We start from the raw sequence: 17,645 nt of genomic DNA on the forward strand, positions 1-17,645 counted from the left end.
CAGCACTGATGCATCAGGATCAAAAGTCTAACAATTTCTTCTACTTCTCATACTTTTAAGTGCATTACACTGATAACACTTCTTTGCTTTTTTTTAGGTGGGGTTTGGAATGCATGACCTTCTGACATTGTTGTATTTGTACTTTTTCATAAGTAAAGCATTTAATTATTTCTTCCATGACTGATATTACATTAAATGACCATTACTGACATATCATAATGTCTAGGCAGCCAATTTATGTTGTTGTTTATATACTGTATGATTTTCTCATCTTATAGGGTTGCACTTAATAGGAGTCAATAGCCGTAGTGCAGTTCAGTCACACATTTACCTCTGCAAATGCACTGAGGGAGAAATATAAAGTTGCATAAAATAGGAATACACAAGTAAACACTAGTTGCTTTTAATTACTACTGTTTGCCCGTGGGGAGTCCTTTAATCAGCCGGACATCAACCAGAAAAAGCGGGGCGGTATTTGTCGAGACAAGTAGGAGGAAAGCGCAGAGACTGAGGGTGACGGCAGACTGCAGCTGAATCTCGCAGGTCTACTGTGGCTGAATGGGCGCGGCCTGAGCGGGCAGGGCAGGGCAAGGTGCGCTTTTATCACCCCACACTGCTCCGCGCTCTGCAGCCGACGGCTTCCTCCTAAGAGCCTGCCTCGGATGTTATTGGGCCTCAACAAAAAAAAAAAAAAATAATAATTTAATTAAATAAAAAAAAACAACCAAAATGATGAGTTTGGATCCGCTGAAATCAGTCATTTCCATCGGGAATGTGGACGACACCTCGCTGGCGGTGCCGTCCGTTCACCAGCACGGATCGGGACAACAGCGCGTCCTGGAGCAAGTGCAAACGATCCGGAGGACCAAGTCCAGGCAGTACAGCAGCAGGAGCGGATCCGCGCCTTTGTCTCCAACAAGTAAGAGCGCCGGGGCTGTACAACCCAGGACCCTGAGGGCTTTCGCAGTTTGTTTGGGGATTTTAGTTTTTTACACTTAAAAAACCTTTTAGGCTTATTTCAGTGGGATTTAGTGTTTCACCTGCAGGATTCCGCTGAAGAGAGGAAGCTGAAGAGAGTTGAGACATAAATCATGAAATTCTGGAGGCAGTAGCCTGCACTCCAGAATTTCATGATTTCCAAGAGGATTTCTGGTGGTACTGATTGGGCTGTAGAGAGAATAGAGGCAAAGTTGTGGTTGTTTTAGTTGGAGTTTATATTTGGTTCAGTAACAAGTAATGGTTGATTTTTAAAACCTGCAAAAAATAGAATTGAAAACAGCCCAAAAACTGGCTACAGGCCTGAACAATACTGAGGTCACATCCTTGGGTTCTCTGGGTTTGAATTTTTTTTATCAAATTTTCATGGTTTGTAATTTAATAAAACTACACATGTTCAGTATTGTGTAAGATGATGGCGTTATCAATCTGTGAAAATTGAAAGAGAAAATTATAAATTGCTTTAAGTCTTCAGCATTTTTCTCCCCAAAAAGTGGAAGTGTGGAGAAGGCTTTCAAACACTGTTTACACTTTCATGTGTCAAGATTTTTAGAGACCTTGTTGAATTGTGGTCAGTTATTTTCTGTTATTTTCTGATAGTAGTTGGGGCACATGTGACCCTAGTATACCTTTAGTATAGATATACTTTTGAAACCTGAGACCTGTCTATATTTAAAATTTAGGACGAAACCTTTTAAAATCAGAATAGCAACTGTGAATTGTTTTTATTTTACTTTAAAGTCTGGAAGTCAGATTTAAAAAAAAAAATCAATTTGAGGTTCATTTAAATATAGATTACAAGTGATTATTGATTGAACGTGATAAATAGTGTATGCTAATGATCAAAATAAGGCTTGCAGTGTCACCTCTACAGGTATATTGAACAAGAATCCATGCAGACTGTAAAGTGTTGACTGGCAATAGCAAGTTTTCCTTTTTCCTTAGAGGCAATATATTAGTGGCAATGATCTGTACGTCTGATAACAGCTGATAATTCTGCACATATCTCCTCAGGCCCTGTGTACGACTCCGTGTTTGGGGAGGCTTTTAAGTCAATGTCGAACACATCTAATGGATCTCTTTTCCTTGCGAATGGCTTCTCTCGAACTGTAAGTTATGGACTTTATCTGTTCTTTTATGGCACCATTGACTGTTAGAATGACTCTGCTCATTGTATTATCCTCACAGTGCTGTTACATAGAAAATTATGTAACTCTGAGGCAGAGCCGTACCCACAACTGAGGATTGTTCCTGAGATGTAAAAGTGTGTGTTTGTCAGAAAATTGCCAAAAATGTCCATTATAGTGTTCAACAACCCAAGGTTTTGTATGACCCCACTACCTCGCCCAAAACAAAACCAAAAAAAAAACTCAAACAGATTTTGTTTACTGACATATATGATGAAGAAATTAATCTTCACTTCATGGGGTTCCAAAGCTGGAACCTGCAAATATTGTCAATTTTTTAAATCAATAAGCTAATTGTTGTAAATCTAAAATGAATAAGTGAATGTGGAAAAATAAAAATATTTTTTGTATTTATAATAGAATAACATTTTCAAAATTTAAAAATGTCTCTGGCCAGTCAAAAATGCCTTACAGGGGCAGATAAAGTAGAATGGATTTTTACTCCAGACCTCAGTATTAAAAATCCTGCCTCCAGTCTGGTCTGAGAGGAGAGCTGAGAACTCTTTGTAACTCCCAGTAAATCAAAGTGATGCATTTTACCACTATTTTATGTATCATTTTTAAAAAAGAAATAACACAAGAAACAACTATGATTTCATGAATTTTCTTTTTCATTTTAGTACAGTCCTGTATACTATACTATAGAGTGGCAGAACAATACCAATAATAAGAAACAGAGGCTCAAAAAATGAGTTGTCCCCAGTTGACTTTCCTCCTGTTTCTTTCTCAAAAATCTGTTCCCAGACTCTTTCTGTCTCCCCACACAAGAATCTGTTTGTCAGCCTCTCCCATAGAAGCAACCAAATACTCATACAACCACCCGCAGGGTTGCACACCAAAAACATCTTTCACAATTTGATTTGCAATTGCCAGCTCAGTGTCAGTCACTCTGTCTCCTATCTGTCTCTTTGCATCGCTGCTTTCATTACAAACACATGCTTTCTTTGGCTCTGCAGCTCAGCCAAGAGAAAAGCATGAAGCGGCAAACAGTCAGCAATGCCAAAGGATCCACTGTGAAGATGAACACAGCAGCTTCTACCTATCATTACCAGAGGAGTTACCCTCCTGTCAGCTCCATAGCTGTCGGTCAAACCAACTCCAGCCGCAGCGAGCCTGATATGGCCTGGCAGCGCTCCATGTCAAAACGCTCTGTTCCTCTGCAGAGATTCCTCTCCAGCAGGGGCACCCACAGGACAGAAAGGTCCACTAATCAGTTTACAACTACCAGCATGGGCCAGCTTCCCTTCAATATGAATGGCACAAGTCAGATCAAAACAAACAACCAGTTCATATTGAGCCAAGTTGACTCACCCAAACTGCATCCAATGCCTCTGGTCACTGAGGGTACAGTCAAGGGCAAAGGAGATTCTGGGTGAGTGGGAACAAAATAGATTCATTTTCTTAATTTTACATGATATGAATATAGTTTTTTGCATGAACAAATTGAACTTGCATACTCACAGTGTGTATAACTAGGATTTGCATTGTAATTTTTATGTCTCCAGCTCAAATGGGAACAGAGTAGTTACTGATATCACTATGAAGGAGGCTGTGGAGTGTCTTTCCAGTGACGATGAGACATTTCAGCACTGTGGCGCTTCCTACATCCAGCACAACACTTTCATCAATGACAAGGCTAAAGAGGAGGTGGTTTATCTTGTTATATATTCGTGCTGTCAGACTGCGTATAACTTCCATCTGATGTGACCTGAAATTTGGTGTAGAGATTTTGAGAAATGGTGGAGGTGGCAAAGATGGAGGAAATATATTAAATATATTTTCCAGCCAAAATGAAACCCTATGTTTGTCTTAACCTCATTAAAAAAAATTATTCATTTTCTGAAATTTCGTCTAATGAGGTCATCCCATTCAAGGGGCCCTGGGAAGAAATTTGTTATAGGCCCAATATATAGCACAATACAAGCAAAAACTAGAATATAAGCTGCTCTATAATGTCATACAATGAAAATGTAAACCGAAATACCATCTCAAAACACACATTTTGACACAGCTACATTTTAATTAATAAATTACCAAAACCAATCAAAGTTAAAATCTTTATGAATCGATTTAGAATTGACACCCATGGTTTCTCTAAATCAATCAAGGAGTGTTTTGTGTGGTATTAACTTGTTTAACGCTCCTTTTTAGAAAAACAACTGGAGAGCAACTTGTGTGTCTGTTTGCTGTGCAGGCAAACAAACGTTCGCAAGATAAATGTTTTTAATATGAACCAGCAGCAGGAAATGCCTGGTTCGCATCAGCAGGAACTTGATACTGTTGCGTAGGTAGGTAATTTGAATCAAGGCATGGTGGACTCTCCCCCTAACAATGAAGAAAATGAGAACGGCTATTGCTGAAAAATGCTGGCCCTATATATAAACAAAAACATGGTTTTTATGAAAATCTAAAGGATTTTGACTTTAACATCTCGTAACCCTGTATTTTTTGGGGTCCCTTTGGAGTCTAGGGCCCCAGAGCATTTGCCCACTTTTCCCAGTTTATATTGCAGCTGTGCTGCTTACATGTTTTCGTTGTAATCCGTTCTACAAAAACGTGGGCCACGTATGGAACCAACAATAACTATTATTTTGAATAAGTCTCTGTCATGTGGGTGGTGGTAAATTATTGTGTCCCCCAGTTGTGCTGACTCCTGAAGCCTTCTTGTCTCGCAGGTGCTAAAGCTTAATGGGATCTCCCCTCTGGTGGGTCTGCTGCGCAGCCACAATTCACAAGTGAGCCAGACAGCCTCGGCTGCCCTTCGTAACCTGTCCTTTAAAAACAACAGTACCAAGGAGGCAATACATCAGAGCGGTGGCATCACAGAGGCTGTGGCTCTGCTCAGAGATACAGACTCTGTAGAGATACAGAAACAGCTGACAGGTACAAATTAGCTCTGAAATATGGAAACCTATTCATGTACATATACTGCAGACATACAGTTAGTGTAATAATGTCAACAAGTCAGACGGAGAGCCACTTGTGTGGAGTGTAACATAATCCTGTGTAGATCCTCCAGTCAATCACAAAGCTGTTCTTGAGTGATGTTGTGCTACACTTGGAGCAAGTTGCCAAAATCCACTTGATGCTGTTCCAGTGATGAAGAGAAATGTTGATGAAAGTTTGTTAAACGTGAAAGCCACTGTTACAAGAGCAGCGCTGACGCAGAAACACGTAATGATGATTGCATCTGAACATCACAAACACCCTAAAAGTCCCATTTTATCAACATGAACTCACTTTTATTTCTTACCACAGGCAGCAAATTAATATCTGATTGACACGCTGATTCCTTTTTCTTTTTTCAGGGCTCCTGTGGAATTTGTCCTCTTCAGATGACCTGAAGCCAGACCTGCTGAAGAATGCTATGCCTGTCTTAATGGAGCGTGTGATCCTGCCTTACACAACAGGGCCTGACCGGGCCAACCAAGACCCTGAGGTCTTCTTTAACGCCACTGGATGTCTGAGGTAAGCAAAAAATACAACTGAGGACTAGATATAATTAGGATCTCACTGTAGATCAAGCTGTCAATGCACTGCTTAATGTTTATACAACACATAAATATCAAAAAATGCTGCAGGGAATTGAGTATCATTTGGCTTCCTTTTAGGAACGTTTTCCTCTAGCGATTCATGTTGCTTGAATATTTTATACATGAGAAAAGATTTGTGATAAGCCAAAGTACCAGTACAAAACTGGTTAACAGTTGGTTTACTCATTAACATATTTGAAGAGTCAGTATTAGTCATAGAGGAAGTGACTAGGTTAATCTTTTGATGTCTATGCAAATTACAACACCCACCTTTCAACACTGCCAACAGTTAATATGTCTTTTTATATGTGTGTATTTGGTTTTTTTTTTGGTCCATAAGCCAGTATTTTTACGTGATTATCTCAATGCACTGCAATAAATCTACCAGGTTCAAAATACATGACAAATGGATCTATTTGATTCAGCCCCCCACTTGAAGCGACAACATACTTTTTGTTTTTTATTTTGTAACCTGTATGAGCCATATACACAGATGTATGAGACTAAATATCATCACCAGAGAAAGGCCATACACTCAGTCTAATATAGCAGCCCTGCAATAAAGCCCTCCTTCATAGAGGTTACAATGTTGAGAAAGTTTTCGTTGAAACTCTTACAAAGGTGTTTATTCAGTTTTATGTTCATTTCAGAGGCTGTAGTTTGAGGTGAGAGTTGTTGAACTTCTCTGATCATTTATTTTTGGCTGTACACAGCTTGAGCTTTCTTTATTTTTCCCAATTGTTTAATCCTTAATTAGCTGCCCAAACCAGTGTCATAGGTTTTCAGTTGAGGTTGCTGCTTTTGAAAAAATCCCCTCAGGCGTCTCTGAGCCTTTGGAGCTAATATATAGCTTCACCATCAATCAAACCACAGTAACAAGCAGGAACACTAATCTTATCTGCTGCATCAGCAAACACGCAGCTGAACTGTAAAACCTCTGACAGACTTCCTGTATTGTTCAGAGAACGCTGTAATTATGATATTCTCGTTCCTGATTATACAAGATTACTGTTGTTTCTTTTTAAGGTAAAGTGTAATCAATCACAGACAAGATTGATATTTTCGATCAAATCACTAGTTTAAATCTTTGCTGCAAGGCGTGGCCATAACTGCTACTAATTAAACAACAAATAAACCCAGTGCATTAATAATGATAATTATAGTAGAACTTTGTATTTTACATAAATAGCCTTGTTTCAAATCTTAATAAAATGCATTTTGTGTGTTCTCTAATAGTATTGTTGTCTATTCTGTAACATATCCAAACACTGATTAACATATTGTATTTTTATTTTCAACAGAAACCTCAGCAGTGCAAAGCAGAACAACAGACAGGCGATGAGAAAATGTCGTGGGTTGGTCGACTCTTTGGTCAGTTATGTTAAAGACTGTGTGGAAGCAGGAAAACCAGATGATAAGGTAAAACAACAAAAAAATGTTTTCTTATCCTGCAGCCTGTATTTTTATCTATGTGTTCCTCATTCTCTCTCTTTTTCTCTGTCACCCACTTCATGACGAGCGTGGAAAAACACAGTGACATTTGTCATTATAGACAGGAGCTGTAGTTTTAAGTTGATCCACCTTTTATTTGGGTGACATGTGGTTTGACAAAGCAGTTCCACAGAAACAGAAGGTCTGAGTCATCTGCTGCATAGAAAACAAAATGCTATATTGTTTTACATTTATACAGTCATGGACACACTAATGATTTTAGCAAGGCGCTACGGGCAGGCTTGGAGCGCCTAATATTATACAGCGTGGTGGATAATTAATTATTAAAATTCTGTGGTTATGGTTCACCAGTGAGACATCATGAGCAGAGTAACTAATTTCTGTAATAGGAAACTGACCTGTTATTCAATGAAGCTATTTGGAATTGTTTTGCTTTTCATATGTTTTCATTTCTTTTTGTTAACTAATTACCAGCCTCATTTGTATAATTATCAACTATGATTTGTTTTACATTCAGTGTTGTGCTGTATGTCACATCCTGACCAAAGTGCTGTGCAAAGGACATTAAAATAGATAAGTAAAACAAATGTATAGCATAAGTTAAAAAAAAAAAACATACTAAACTTACTGCGTACAGAAAAATAATAAATGCTAACAAAAACAAGAAACAACATGACATGAAAACGGAATAAAAGGTTAGTGTACCAAAAAGGCCAAGAAATAAAAATGTGTTTTTAGCCTAGATTTTAAAAAAAAGACAGGGAGGGAGCACATCTGATAGCTAATGGCAACTGGTTCCATAATGTTGGAGCAGCAAATGCAAAGGCTCTGTCATTTCTTTAGTTTTAGATCTGATGGTGGGGCATAGAGGAGGGATGGGCTTTCAGATCTGAGAAATGGAGGAGCTCAGTGCCAATGAATAAAGTCTGAGATATGATAGGGTGGGGCCTGGCCAGAAAGAGCCCTAAAAGTAATCAGCAAAGTCTTCCATTGGATTTTGTAGTGAATACAGAGCCAAGGAGCAGCTAAGAATGAGGTGTTGTACTCATCAGTCAACATGCTTGCAGCTGCATCCTGGACCACTTGCAGGAAAGAAAATAGTGACTGGGGAAGGTCTAGGAAGTTGCAGTACCCTTAATACCAACCCACTGTTCACATTACCACAACACTGACCACATTACCAAAACTTAAACATTATACGTTTTACAATTGTACTATGTATTTCAAACATAGACTGTGTATAAAATATTTCAAACCTTTTTTTATTAATTTTTTTTTATTGGATTGTATTACATTGTACAGATGTTGCTCCTCCTGTGTTTAAAAAAAAGTCATTATTTTATTGTATGTATTTGTCAGGATGCATCAAGTTAATTTACAGAACACACAGGACTCTTGAGTGTTACATGTGCCCATATGTAATGTATTGTTCTTCTTGTTGAAACAGTCTGTAGAAAACTGTGTGTGCATCCTGCACAACCTGACATTCCAGCTGGAGGCCGAGGCTCCGGCGCTGTTCAGCAGGATCACAGCATTGGCTAAAACTCTCAACAGGAGAGAGAGCCAGGGCGACATGGGCCCCATCGGCTGCTTCAGTCCACAGAACAAATCGCCCGACCAAGAGGTGAGACGAGCGAGGTGTTCACCAGCACTCGCACTGACGTATTAGGGGTGACTGATTTAGTTTGTGGTCTATGGTAGAAGGAGCTCTTAAATGCACATGCAGTTCAACCCTTTGAGCTTGAGTTTGAAGTTACTGTCGCTACCGCTGAATCTAGCAGCCCACTTCTTCACCAAGCACCCCCCACCCCAGTCACCCTCATATAGCAGGGCCCAAGTTTTAGTTTTAATTATGACAGCTCTTTTCACTCATCACTTTGTCTAGACACTACCTGTCAGTGTGTGACTCGTGATTTATTCTTTAACTCACTGAACCTGACATTATGGCAGTTATAACCACATTCTAGCACAGTGGTCGGCAGATAAGTTTGGCTTCAGGCCAGTTTTTTTTTTTGAGTTAACTTGATGGATGCATAGAAAAAACTCAAAGACTAATTTAAGAAAAGTGAAAATGGAATTTGCTGTTTGAAGTTACTGTTCAGATGTGTGGTGCCGTCGCCCACGGTCACATATTCTATGTTTGACTGAATTGGTGTTACTTTTTTTCTTTCATACATAGTATGTCCACTATTTCAGAGGTTTGTCAAGCAAGTAACATGACCTTCAGAACTTTCTGTCTGAACTTTATAGAATAATAACTCACAACATGGCCCGTTTTAGCCCGCAGTACGTCAAAGGCTGTCAAAGGTGACAGCGTGAGACTTAGTGTTCTGAATGTGTGCAGTTGTTGCCTTTTTATTCAATAATAAATATTAAATGTACATAAGTCACAGCAGACTGTTTAATGAAACAGGCTTGAGTGCAAATACACAAAAATAAGGGACAGTGCAAAGGTTTCGCAGTATGCTAGACAAGGCCAAGAATACACAAAACAGAGGGCAGCTACATATTGATGATGGTCTGTTCTCTTTTTCACCCAGCGTCACTTTGACTTCCCAGTGGTTGAGGATCCACAGCCTAACGGAGCGGGCTGGCTGATCCACTCCCAAACTCTGCAGAGTTACCTGAATCTGCTTGACTTGAGCCAGCAAGAAGAAACACAGGACGCCTGTTGTGGAGCGCTGCAGAACCTCACCGCACAAGAAGGGATTGTAAGAAAAGAAATGTTGTGCTGTTACACACTGACCAGGATAAAAGAAATGTTTTCTTTGCAGGATATTCATACGCTCAACATGTTGTTTCCTGAGTTTAAGAGCTGACGTGTTTTTTTTTTTTATATTCACAGGTCTCCAGTGTAATGAGTCAGACCATTGTGCAGAAACTGAATGGCCTGCCGGTGATCAGTCCCCTTCTGAAGTCAAACAAAGTCAGCTTACAGAGAAACACAGTGGCTTTGGTCGGAAACTTTACCAAGAACCCAAATCTGCACACTGCCTTAGGTAAGAAGTAGCACGTTGCTTTATGTTTTCCCTTCACTGAAAAACAGAAAAACGCATCACTTACTTACAAACAAAGATATGATTATAAGCCTCTAAAATACTAGGAGACTGTATATGAAGTAAAGGAGAATCAACCCAACAGTGTTAAAAATGTACAATTATTTTTTCTTCAGAGTAAAGATGTCACTACCCTAAAATCCATTATCTTAAACAATTGTTTGCATCTACTTGTGTTAAACAGCCAGTGTTTTTTTTTTTGGTTTACCATGTTACTGAAGCTCGTAAGGCCCTCCCACAGCTGCTGGATATCATCAGCACAGGTACCAAGGGAGGGAATGAGTCTGATGACACCCTGGCTATGGCCTGTCAGGCTGCAAGCTGCCTGCTTGTGAACGAACCTGAGATGAGCAAACGCTATTTAAACCACAACCTGATAAACTCACTGAGCACTCTCAGCCAAAACAAGTAAGTTTGCATGTGTGCAGTGAGACAGTGTGCCTGCATATGTACCAGTAACAATAGATAAGACTATCCCAGATACACCAGTGACTCATAAAGGAATATATTTTGCATGTCTGCATGATTTCCATGAGTCCAAACTGATGTCTAGCAATTGTTTTCCCCCCTTCCTAGGTATTTCCCCAAAGCCAGCAAAGCTGCATCTCTGTTTCTCTACAACGTGTGGTTGGAAAAAGATTTGCAAAGCTTCCTGAAAAAGGTGAGTTGAGGCTTAACCCTGAGTGCCAAGATCTGTCAGGGTTTGGGTGTGTCCTTTCTGTTTCTGAAGTCACACCCTTCTCAGGTATTTGTGAGAATCAGAGGGAGAAAGGTTGAAGGATTGGGTAGTGTTCTCAGAAAAGGTGAATCAGACACTGAAATGATTCGGCTGAGGAATCTAGTAGCTCAGGTTTAAGGAAAACACTTGCAGGACTGTGTTTGCACACATACAGAAACATATTGGTATGATGCATTATAACACATCTGCAGCATTATAACATGCATTATTACACTTCTGCAGGAGCACACAGATGTCGACTCCAGCTGTAGGTGTGTTGTTGAGAATTTGCCACGAGCACAGTTCGCTTAGTCCATGGGTTTGTCATTGTGTCACTCACTCTGAAATTGCTGATGTGGAACAGTGATTAATACTTAACTTTTTGTCCTGCAGCAAGGGATGAATAAGTCCACATTCATAAATGACGTCACCACGATGGCACTCAAGTCGGTTCAAGTTGTCCCCTAACATGAGAGCTATAACTGATCTCTGAATGTCTATTACCGAAGCAACTCGTCTGCAGGTTTCTCTGCACATGCACAGTCCACAGGATGTGAACGCACTGAGGCTGAGAAGCATCCTTTCTTATTTCACAAAGACGTACAGATTTTTTAAAAATCAACTGTATGTATCCATATAATGCATCCAGCGAATGATTACGCAGGCCCGTATGTGCTGTAAGGTGAAGGTTGAGATATAACATGTTAGCCAGATTGTCTTTGCTGCAAGTTTTATTTGCTTTTTTTTTTTTTTCACTGCTGACAAATGTAAACAAAAGTAAATTTTGTCTGTGCCTGCATTCTGTGATGTGGTAACATTAGTTTGCTTTTTTAGACAATAACATGAGGGAATAAGACTTTTTTGCAATGAAATTACTATTTTGATTTCATGACACAAGATTGTAGAATGAATTTGAACAGAGCATATATTCTGTTGCTAGAGTTCATGAGGTTGCTATAAGAGCTATGATTATGTCTTAAGCCGTGATGTGTGTTTACATTTTGTAAAGACAACTCCTGTTGGTGGTGTAGCCATCTTTTTTTTTTTATATATATATGTGTGTGATCTTGCAGTGGCCTGCATGTATAGTTCCAAAAAGTGCCTGTAAAGCTGAAAGAGCTGGAAAAGTGACAAATAAACACTACATGTGGGAATTTCAGTTCATTATCAGTCACATAGAGTTTTGTCAACTTGCTCACATCTTGTCACACCCCTCTAGGTTTTGTCTGAAACGCTTCTGGGCAGATGAGCAACATATCTTTCAAATTCTGTTTACTCCACCCATGTAATTTATTTTGTGCAGAACAATCTATGACAACCAGAAACTGCAGCTGCTGTTGCACTCAGGGCATTATTATTGATCAGATTCGAAGTCAAACCACATAATCCACCCAACAGCTATGAGGGAATTCTGAGGTCATGGGTGATCTTGCATTTTATGAGGCTTCTGGCAGGGGTGATCAGTCTTTGTAATCATTTGACACTGATAGATTTATACAGTCATATGTGATCATTTATACAAGACGTAGAAGGAAAACTAAACTGACCCCGAAACTGCCAATCATAATAACTGGTTCCTCAAATTAAACAACACATGAACAGTTTCAGCAAATGTAATCTGACTTTATTAAAGAAGGTGTGGATTTTATAATTAGTGTGATGCACTCGTGAGGTTCCCACAAGTGAAGTCTTTGTAGAAAGAACACACTATATCAGGTTTGTTAAAGTTTTTTTGTTTTTTTTTTATTCATTGCAGTCACAAAACACACAAGGTTCAATTAATTAGTCTCTGGTTCACTTTGAGTATTCTCAGTGACACATCCAGTGGTTTCCTCTCAGACATTAAAGCCATTACAACAGGTTACACACTTCAAATCCCTGTTAAAAAAAAAACAAACACACGAGCTGCACCACATCACCTGAGCAGTTGATTATACCGCTGCACTTCTCAGCATGCACTTCATTTCACAGATCACTTATTTAAGAGCATATTATGCTATTTTCTGAATTGTAATTTTGTTCTTGCCATGTTCAAGTATTTAGAAAACATTACAATTCACTGTTGGCAGATGTCGCCAGTTTTCCTCCAGTTGATGTGAGATGTCACTTCCTCAGACCACGCTTGCTCCTGCTACCCTTTGAGCTGAGAATAAAGTGAAAAGAAAGCTCAGGCCTATCAGCCAGCAGACAACCTGCCTAACCTGTAATACATACTGAACCTTGTATATTTTCTTATATTGAAAATGCATCCATGTTGAAAGCTGTATTCTGAGCTACACAGCTGTAATCCTTTCGCTCTTACCTACTTGTCTTTCCCCTCCAGTATTGTTGTTCAGGAATTAAATGAATTCTACTGATGCAAAATAAGTCCCCCTCTGTTGCAGCATTTGACATTGAAATTGTTTCTGTCTGCCCCAGAAAGGAAATTGTAGCTCATCAGGTCAGTGTGAAGTTTGGTCCCAATGCAGTTCATATCTCCACAGCAGTGCACCCAAATCTTTTTTTCTTTTTCACTTTAGAGTTCAGATAGGCAAAAATTCAAAGAGTGAACATCTTTTCTCGGATGAGAATTTTAATAATTAAATTTCATTTGGACAAAGTTAGAGAAAAAGAACCATGATTCTGTAGTTTTGTTCTTATTATTCCATCCCAATAATCATCTTGTGACTCCCCCCAGGGTACCCGACCCCAAGGTTGAGAACCGCTGTCAAAGCTTTCCATCACTGTCCGCTGCTAGAAGGGGATTAGCTACCAAATAGATGACTGCTATCTTTATCTGCTGTTGCTGCCGAGGTACCTGACACTTGCAGCTTATCTTTTAATGCATAACTTTATCAATTAATGGTCAAACTCTGGCAAATTATGGTTTTATGTATGTCTGAAGATTTAGTTCTGTCTGCTCTCATATTTTCTAAAGATAATGAATAGTTGTTTGACCTGAAAACAAAAGAATAAAATACAAATGAAGGCTCTATTTCTAAGGATAGGGATGGACTTATTTTAAATGATCAATCAGTCTGAGTCAGTGCCAGATTCTGCAGGTAAACCAGTGTCTGAGCTTGTTAAGTTTTGCTCCGAGCCTGAGCCCTTGCTGTAACACAGCTTACAAGAGATCAGGAGAAAGGATTCACATGATTTGGATGGCAGCAGGGGCCAGTCACTGATATATTGTGAGCCACATTAACACAGATGATATCACACAGCAGTTATGGGCTCTCTCAGCTGTCGTACCGCCATTACAGCCCATCTCTCCATCAAGACTGAGGGCATGGATGTAGTTCAGCCTGTCCTCTGTCAGAACACCTCTCATGAGTGTTTGCCTGTTTTTGTTTTCCCAGTCCTGCTTGGCTGGGTGTACTCTGGAAACTTTAGTCCTGCTGCCGGGCAGTTGGCAAAAACAGCTGCCTCAAATAATTGGAGACCAGATCTAAGAGAAGCTGATAGGAAGTCGAAATGGGAGGAGATGGAAACTTGATGAGGTCACTAAGTGACATTTATATCAGGGCATATTTACAGTATGGGTCTAAGCAGGGAACTATTTAATTGCTTACTTGACTGTTGCTTTCTGCCTTTTTGAATGTAGTCTGTAATGAGTTTGTATTTCTACTCGTCTCGATGAAAGATGTGATATTAAAATTTATTACAGCTGTGAGTACCTCCTTTCATGCTGTATATGGGTTAGAAAGAATGAATAAAATCATGTACACCGTGATGTGAGCCTCCATGACACAACAGACTTACATTTTCTGATGATCACTAACTCGGTTTCTCAGCACGGTGACCTGTGTAAAGATGTTTTAAAAAAGAAAAGAAAAGAAAAGAAAATAGTGACATTTGTGATCCCCTACGAAACCAAAATACAATAATAATTTAAGTATAAAACTGTTAATATCTGATTTCTATTTACTATTTTACTATATACTAATCAATCAAACTTTTGTACAGTTTTGTGCTATTCAAAGATGACTGATAAGTTGATCGTAGGATAGTAGTATCCCATATACATTAGAAAGTGGCTAATTCCCATCATGCTGGAGAAAAAATGTAGGTTAACACGCCGCTAAAAGGCAACTAGCCTAGCTTAAAAGAGAAGCCATATGTGTCTCTTCAACATTTGAAGGACTTATAAATATGTGATTTAAAGCTCCCTTTAAATCACATATTTATATGTCTTTAGTTATAAATGTATTTATTGTACTGGAGCTGAAAACACACATTATGTTTATAAACGCTGCTGTATTTTCCCTTCAGCCTTGTCCAGGGGTAGAGAGCAGTTTATCATATTTCTGCATGTTGTGACAATGATGTTTTCAGGGGGATTAAAATAAGTAGCCATAAAACCTAAGTATGACAGTTACCTGACTACCTTTGAAAACTCCAACTTTTTCTCACCTTCACCGTTAAGTTACTGCTCGCTGCTTTTGTATGGAATTATAATTATAGTAAGTTTTTAATACTACTAGTGGCTGACTTCCACTCATGATAACTGAGAAATTGGTCATTTATTGTGTGAATAAGAATGTGTGAATCTATTAATCGTACTATAAATCATATATATTGGCCCGTGTCCTAAAATCTATTCATTCAAAAGATGTTGCTGGTTTACATATGATTGTCAGTTATGTATGACATCGTACCTCATACTTCTGCTTCGTGTGCTTGTACTGAAGCTCAAACTTCTCTGCCTCTAACTGGCGCAGCCAGTCCCACAGCTCCTGAGCTTTTTCCCTAGGTCAGCAAAGACAACGATGTTAAAGCCTTTCATGGAGTTCAGCTGGTGAATAACACCAACTATTGAATTCTGTTCAGATAAAACTGACCGTGGACAGTGAACCTTTACCTGAGTTTGTCCTCTTTCAAGTGATCAATGTTTAACTCTTTGCGCCGGTCATTTAGGATCTTCCTCTTCTTTTCTCTCTCCGTTTGTCTTTTTGTCCCAGTCTGTGTCTGTTGGACATGAAGAGGACACATGTAGAGTGCTGTATTCCTTTAGCTGTATATCTGTCTACTTTAATAATTAATAAAATCTTCACCTTGTATCCAGTGAAACTCAGGTTGGACAGAATCATCTTCTTCCTTGCATCATCCTCTGCTTTCTTCTTGGCCTCCTCCTCTTCTTTCCTAGCTTTCTCTTCCTGGTGGAAAAGAAAAAAAATTACAATAGATCACTCATTTACAGTTCCTCAGTGCCACTGTCTGAACTTGATTAAATAAATATAATTCATAGGTGCACTGGCCAAAGAAAATACACCCAAATGACGAGTATCTATTTCAATATTGAAAAGCCAGTTTGGAAACTGTATCTGTGGCTGAGGCTTGCAAGAACTTGCAAGATCTATGTAACACCTGTTTAACGGTTATGACCTATAATGTAATTTAACTAAGAGAGCTACTCACTGCCAGTTTGTTCTGCCGCTCTCTTTCTCTCTCCGCTCTGATCTTCATCTGCTCTGCTCTCTCTGACCTGCGTTTCTCCTGAAACAAGAAACAAGGGGACGAAAGCAAATCCTGTAAACTCAAAATGTGACTTCCAAGTCATCACTTTGTTATAGAATTGTCTGAAATTGAAGGGGTAAACAAATGCAGCAGAAAAGGGAGATATCAACATACAATGCGTTCTGTGAGGTTAACAAGCTCTTCTTCCTCCTTCTTACGCTTCTCAAAGTGAGCTTCGATCAGCGTCTGGAGCTCATTCAGGTCCTTTTCCATTCGTTTCCGATGAATGTCCTGAAATTAAAGCAAGAGATCGAAATGTGAGCTGGAAAATTATCCAGCGTTCTGCTCACAGAACAGTAACTTTGATCTGCTCTGAGATAAACTCACATCAAAGTCTACTTTTTCTCCATCTGGGATCTTTGGAGCTGCCAGGGGCATGAAACCAGGCCTGAGGAGAATGGAAAAATTCAAATCTTTTCATTTGAGTATGCGTTTCACTGTGAATTATGTTTCAGTTTGTATTAGATATAGATTAATATTTTGAATCATGTTCTTACTTTGACTTAGGCTTTGCCTCATCTGTGTATCCATAAAAACAAAAGGCAAAGTAGAATCCTTAGTTTATGAGGGAAAACATCATGCATTCAAGCAAAAACTCACAAAGCAACATTTCTCTGTCACACACATAACCTTTGTATTTCCTAAACAACCTGTCCATACCTCCTTCATTTTCCTCCTCAGCATCTGCTGACAGATGAGAGGGTCAGTGCAAAGTCAACATTTAGTCAAGCAGAAGATGTGCAGAGAGCTCGCTCTGACATGTAGAGAATGAGACACTCCTGACAGGCCTGAGGGACAAGACTTTAAACAGAGATGACCACAGGCCATGACCCTCCTAATCCCACTGCAAACAGTCCTGCAAATGTGAGCGTCACCTGAAGAGTATGTTTCTAAACAGGTTAGTGGAGAAATTCTCTGTAAGATCGAGCTTTTAAAAAGCACATACAGTATAGTTGTTAAAAAAAAACAAACTGTCAATATCTTATTTAGTTCTAGTTTAGTTCAGGTTGTAGTATGACTACATCAAGTGTCATTGCTAACCGACATACATTTCCTTCATGTTTATCTCTGTCTCTATCTTTCTATGGAAGAATGACCTCAGACAGGTAGCAGGTGACTAAGGCTGACTGTCAGTGCTGAGAGACTTGAAAGGTATGTAAGTGTGTTTCTGGCTGAGAGTTAGAGAAAGCTACTTTACATTATAATG

At 39.2% G+C, this 17,645-nt stretch overlaps 2 protein-coding genes across 2 annotated transcripts; one reads left to right on the forward strand and one right to left on the reverse strand.

Annotated features, from left to right (window-relative positions):
* The first annotated feature begins 572 nt into the window (after positions 1-572).
* Positions 573-12,101, forward strand: pkp1b (plakophilin 1b). The gene is made up of 13 exons (XM_071492970.1): positions 573-919; positions 2,011-2,105; positions 3,140-3,555; positions 3,689-3,830; positions 4,859-5,066; positions 5,492-5,651; positions 7,018-7,135; positions 8,616-8,792; positions 9,709-9,879; positions 10,014-10,167; positions 10,446-10,632; positions 10,801-10,885; positions 11,336-12,101. The coding sequence occupies exons 1-13, from the start codon at positions 730-732 to the stop codon at positions 11,408-11,410; spliced, it is 2,178 nt and encodes a 725-aa protein (XP_071349071.1). The 5' UTR covers positions 573-729; the 3' UTR covers positions 11,411-12,101.
* Positions 12,102-12,591: 490 nt separating this feature from the next.
* LOC139630015 (troponin T, cardiac muscle isoforms-like) lies at positions 12,592-17,169 on the reverse strand. Its single transcript, XM_071492971.1, has 10 exons — positions 17,099-17,169; positions 16,936-16,957; positions 16,766-16,826; positions 16,553-16,669; positions 16,340-16,417; positions 15,976-16,077; positions 15,783-15,889; positions 15,580-15,670; positions 14,684-14,724; positions 12,592-13,085 (listed from the first exon to the last, which is right to left on the reverse strand). The coding sequence occupies exons 3-10, from the start codon at positions 16,814-16,816 to the stop codon at positions 13,046-13,048; spliced, it is 627 nt and encodes a 208-aa protein (XP_071349072.1). The 5' UTR covers positions 16,817-16,826; positions 16,936-16,957; positions 17,099-17,169; the 3' UTR covers positions 12,592-13,045.
* Positions 17,170-17,645: the final 476 nt, after the last annotated feature.

The sequence above is a fragment of the Trachinotus anak genome, unplaced genomic scaffold (assembly GCF_046630095.1).
Source record: "Trachinotus anak isolate AG129_WGS33_773 ecotype Australia unplaced genomic scaffold, CSIRO_AGI_Tana_v1 ptg000013l, whole genome shotgun sequence".
NCBI lineage: Eukaryota > Metazoa > Chordata > Actinopteri > Carangiformes > Carangidae > Trachinotus > Trachinotus anak.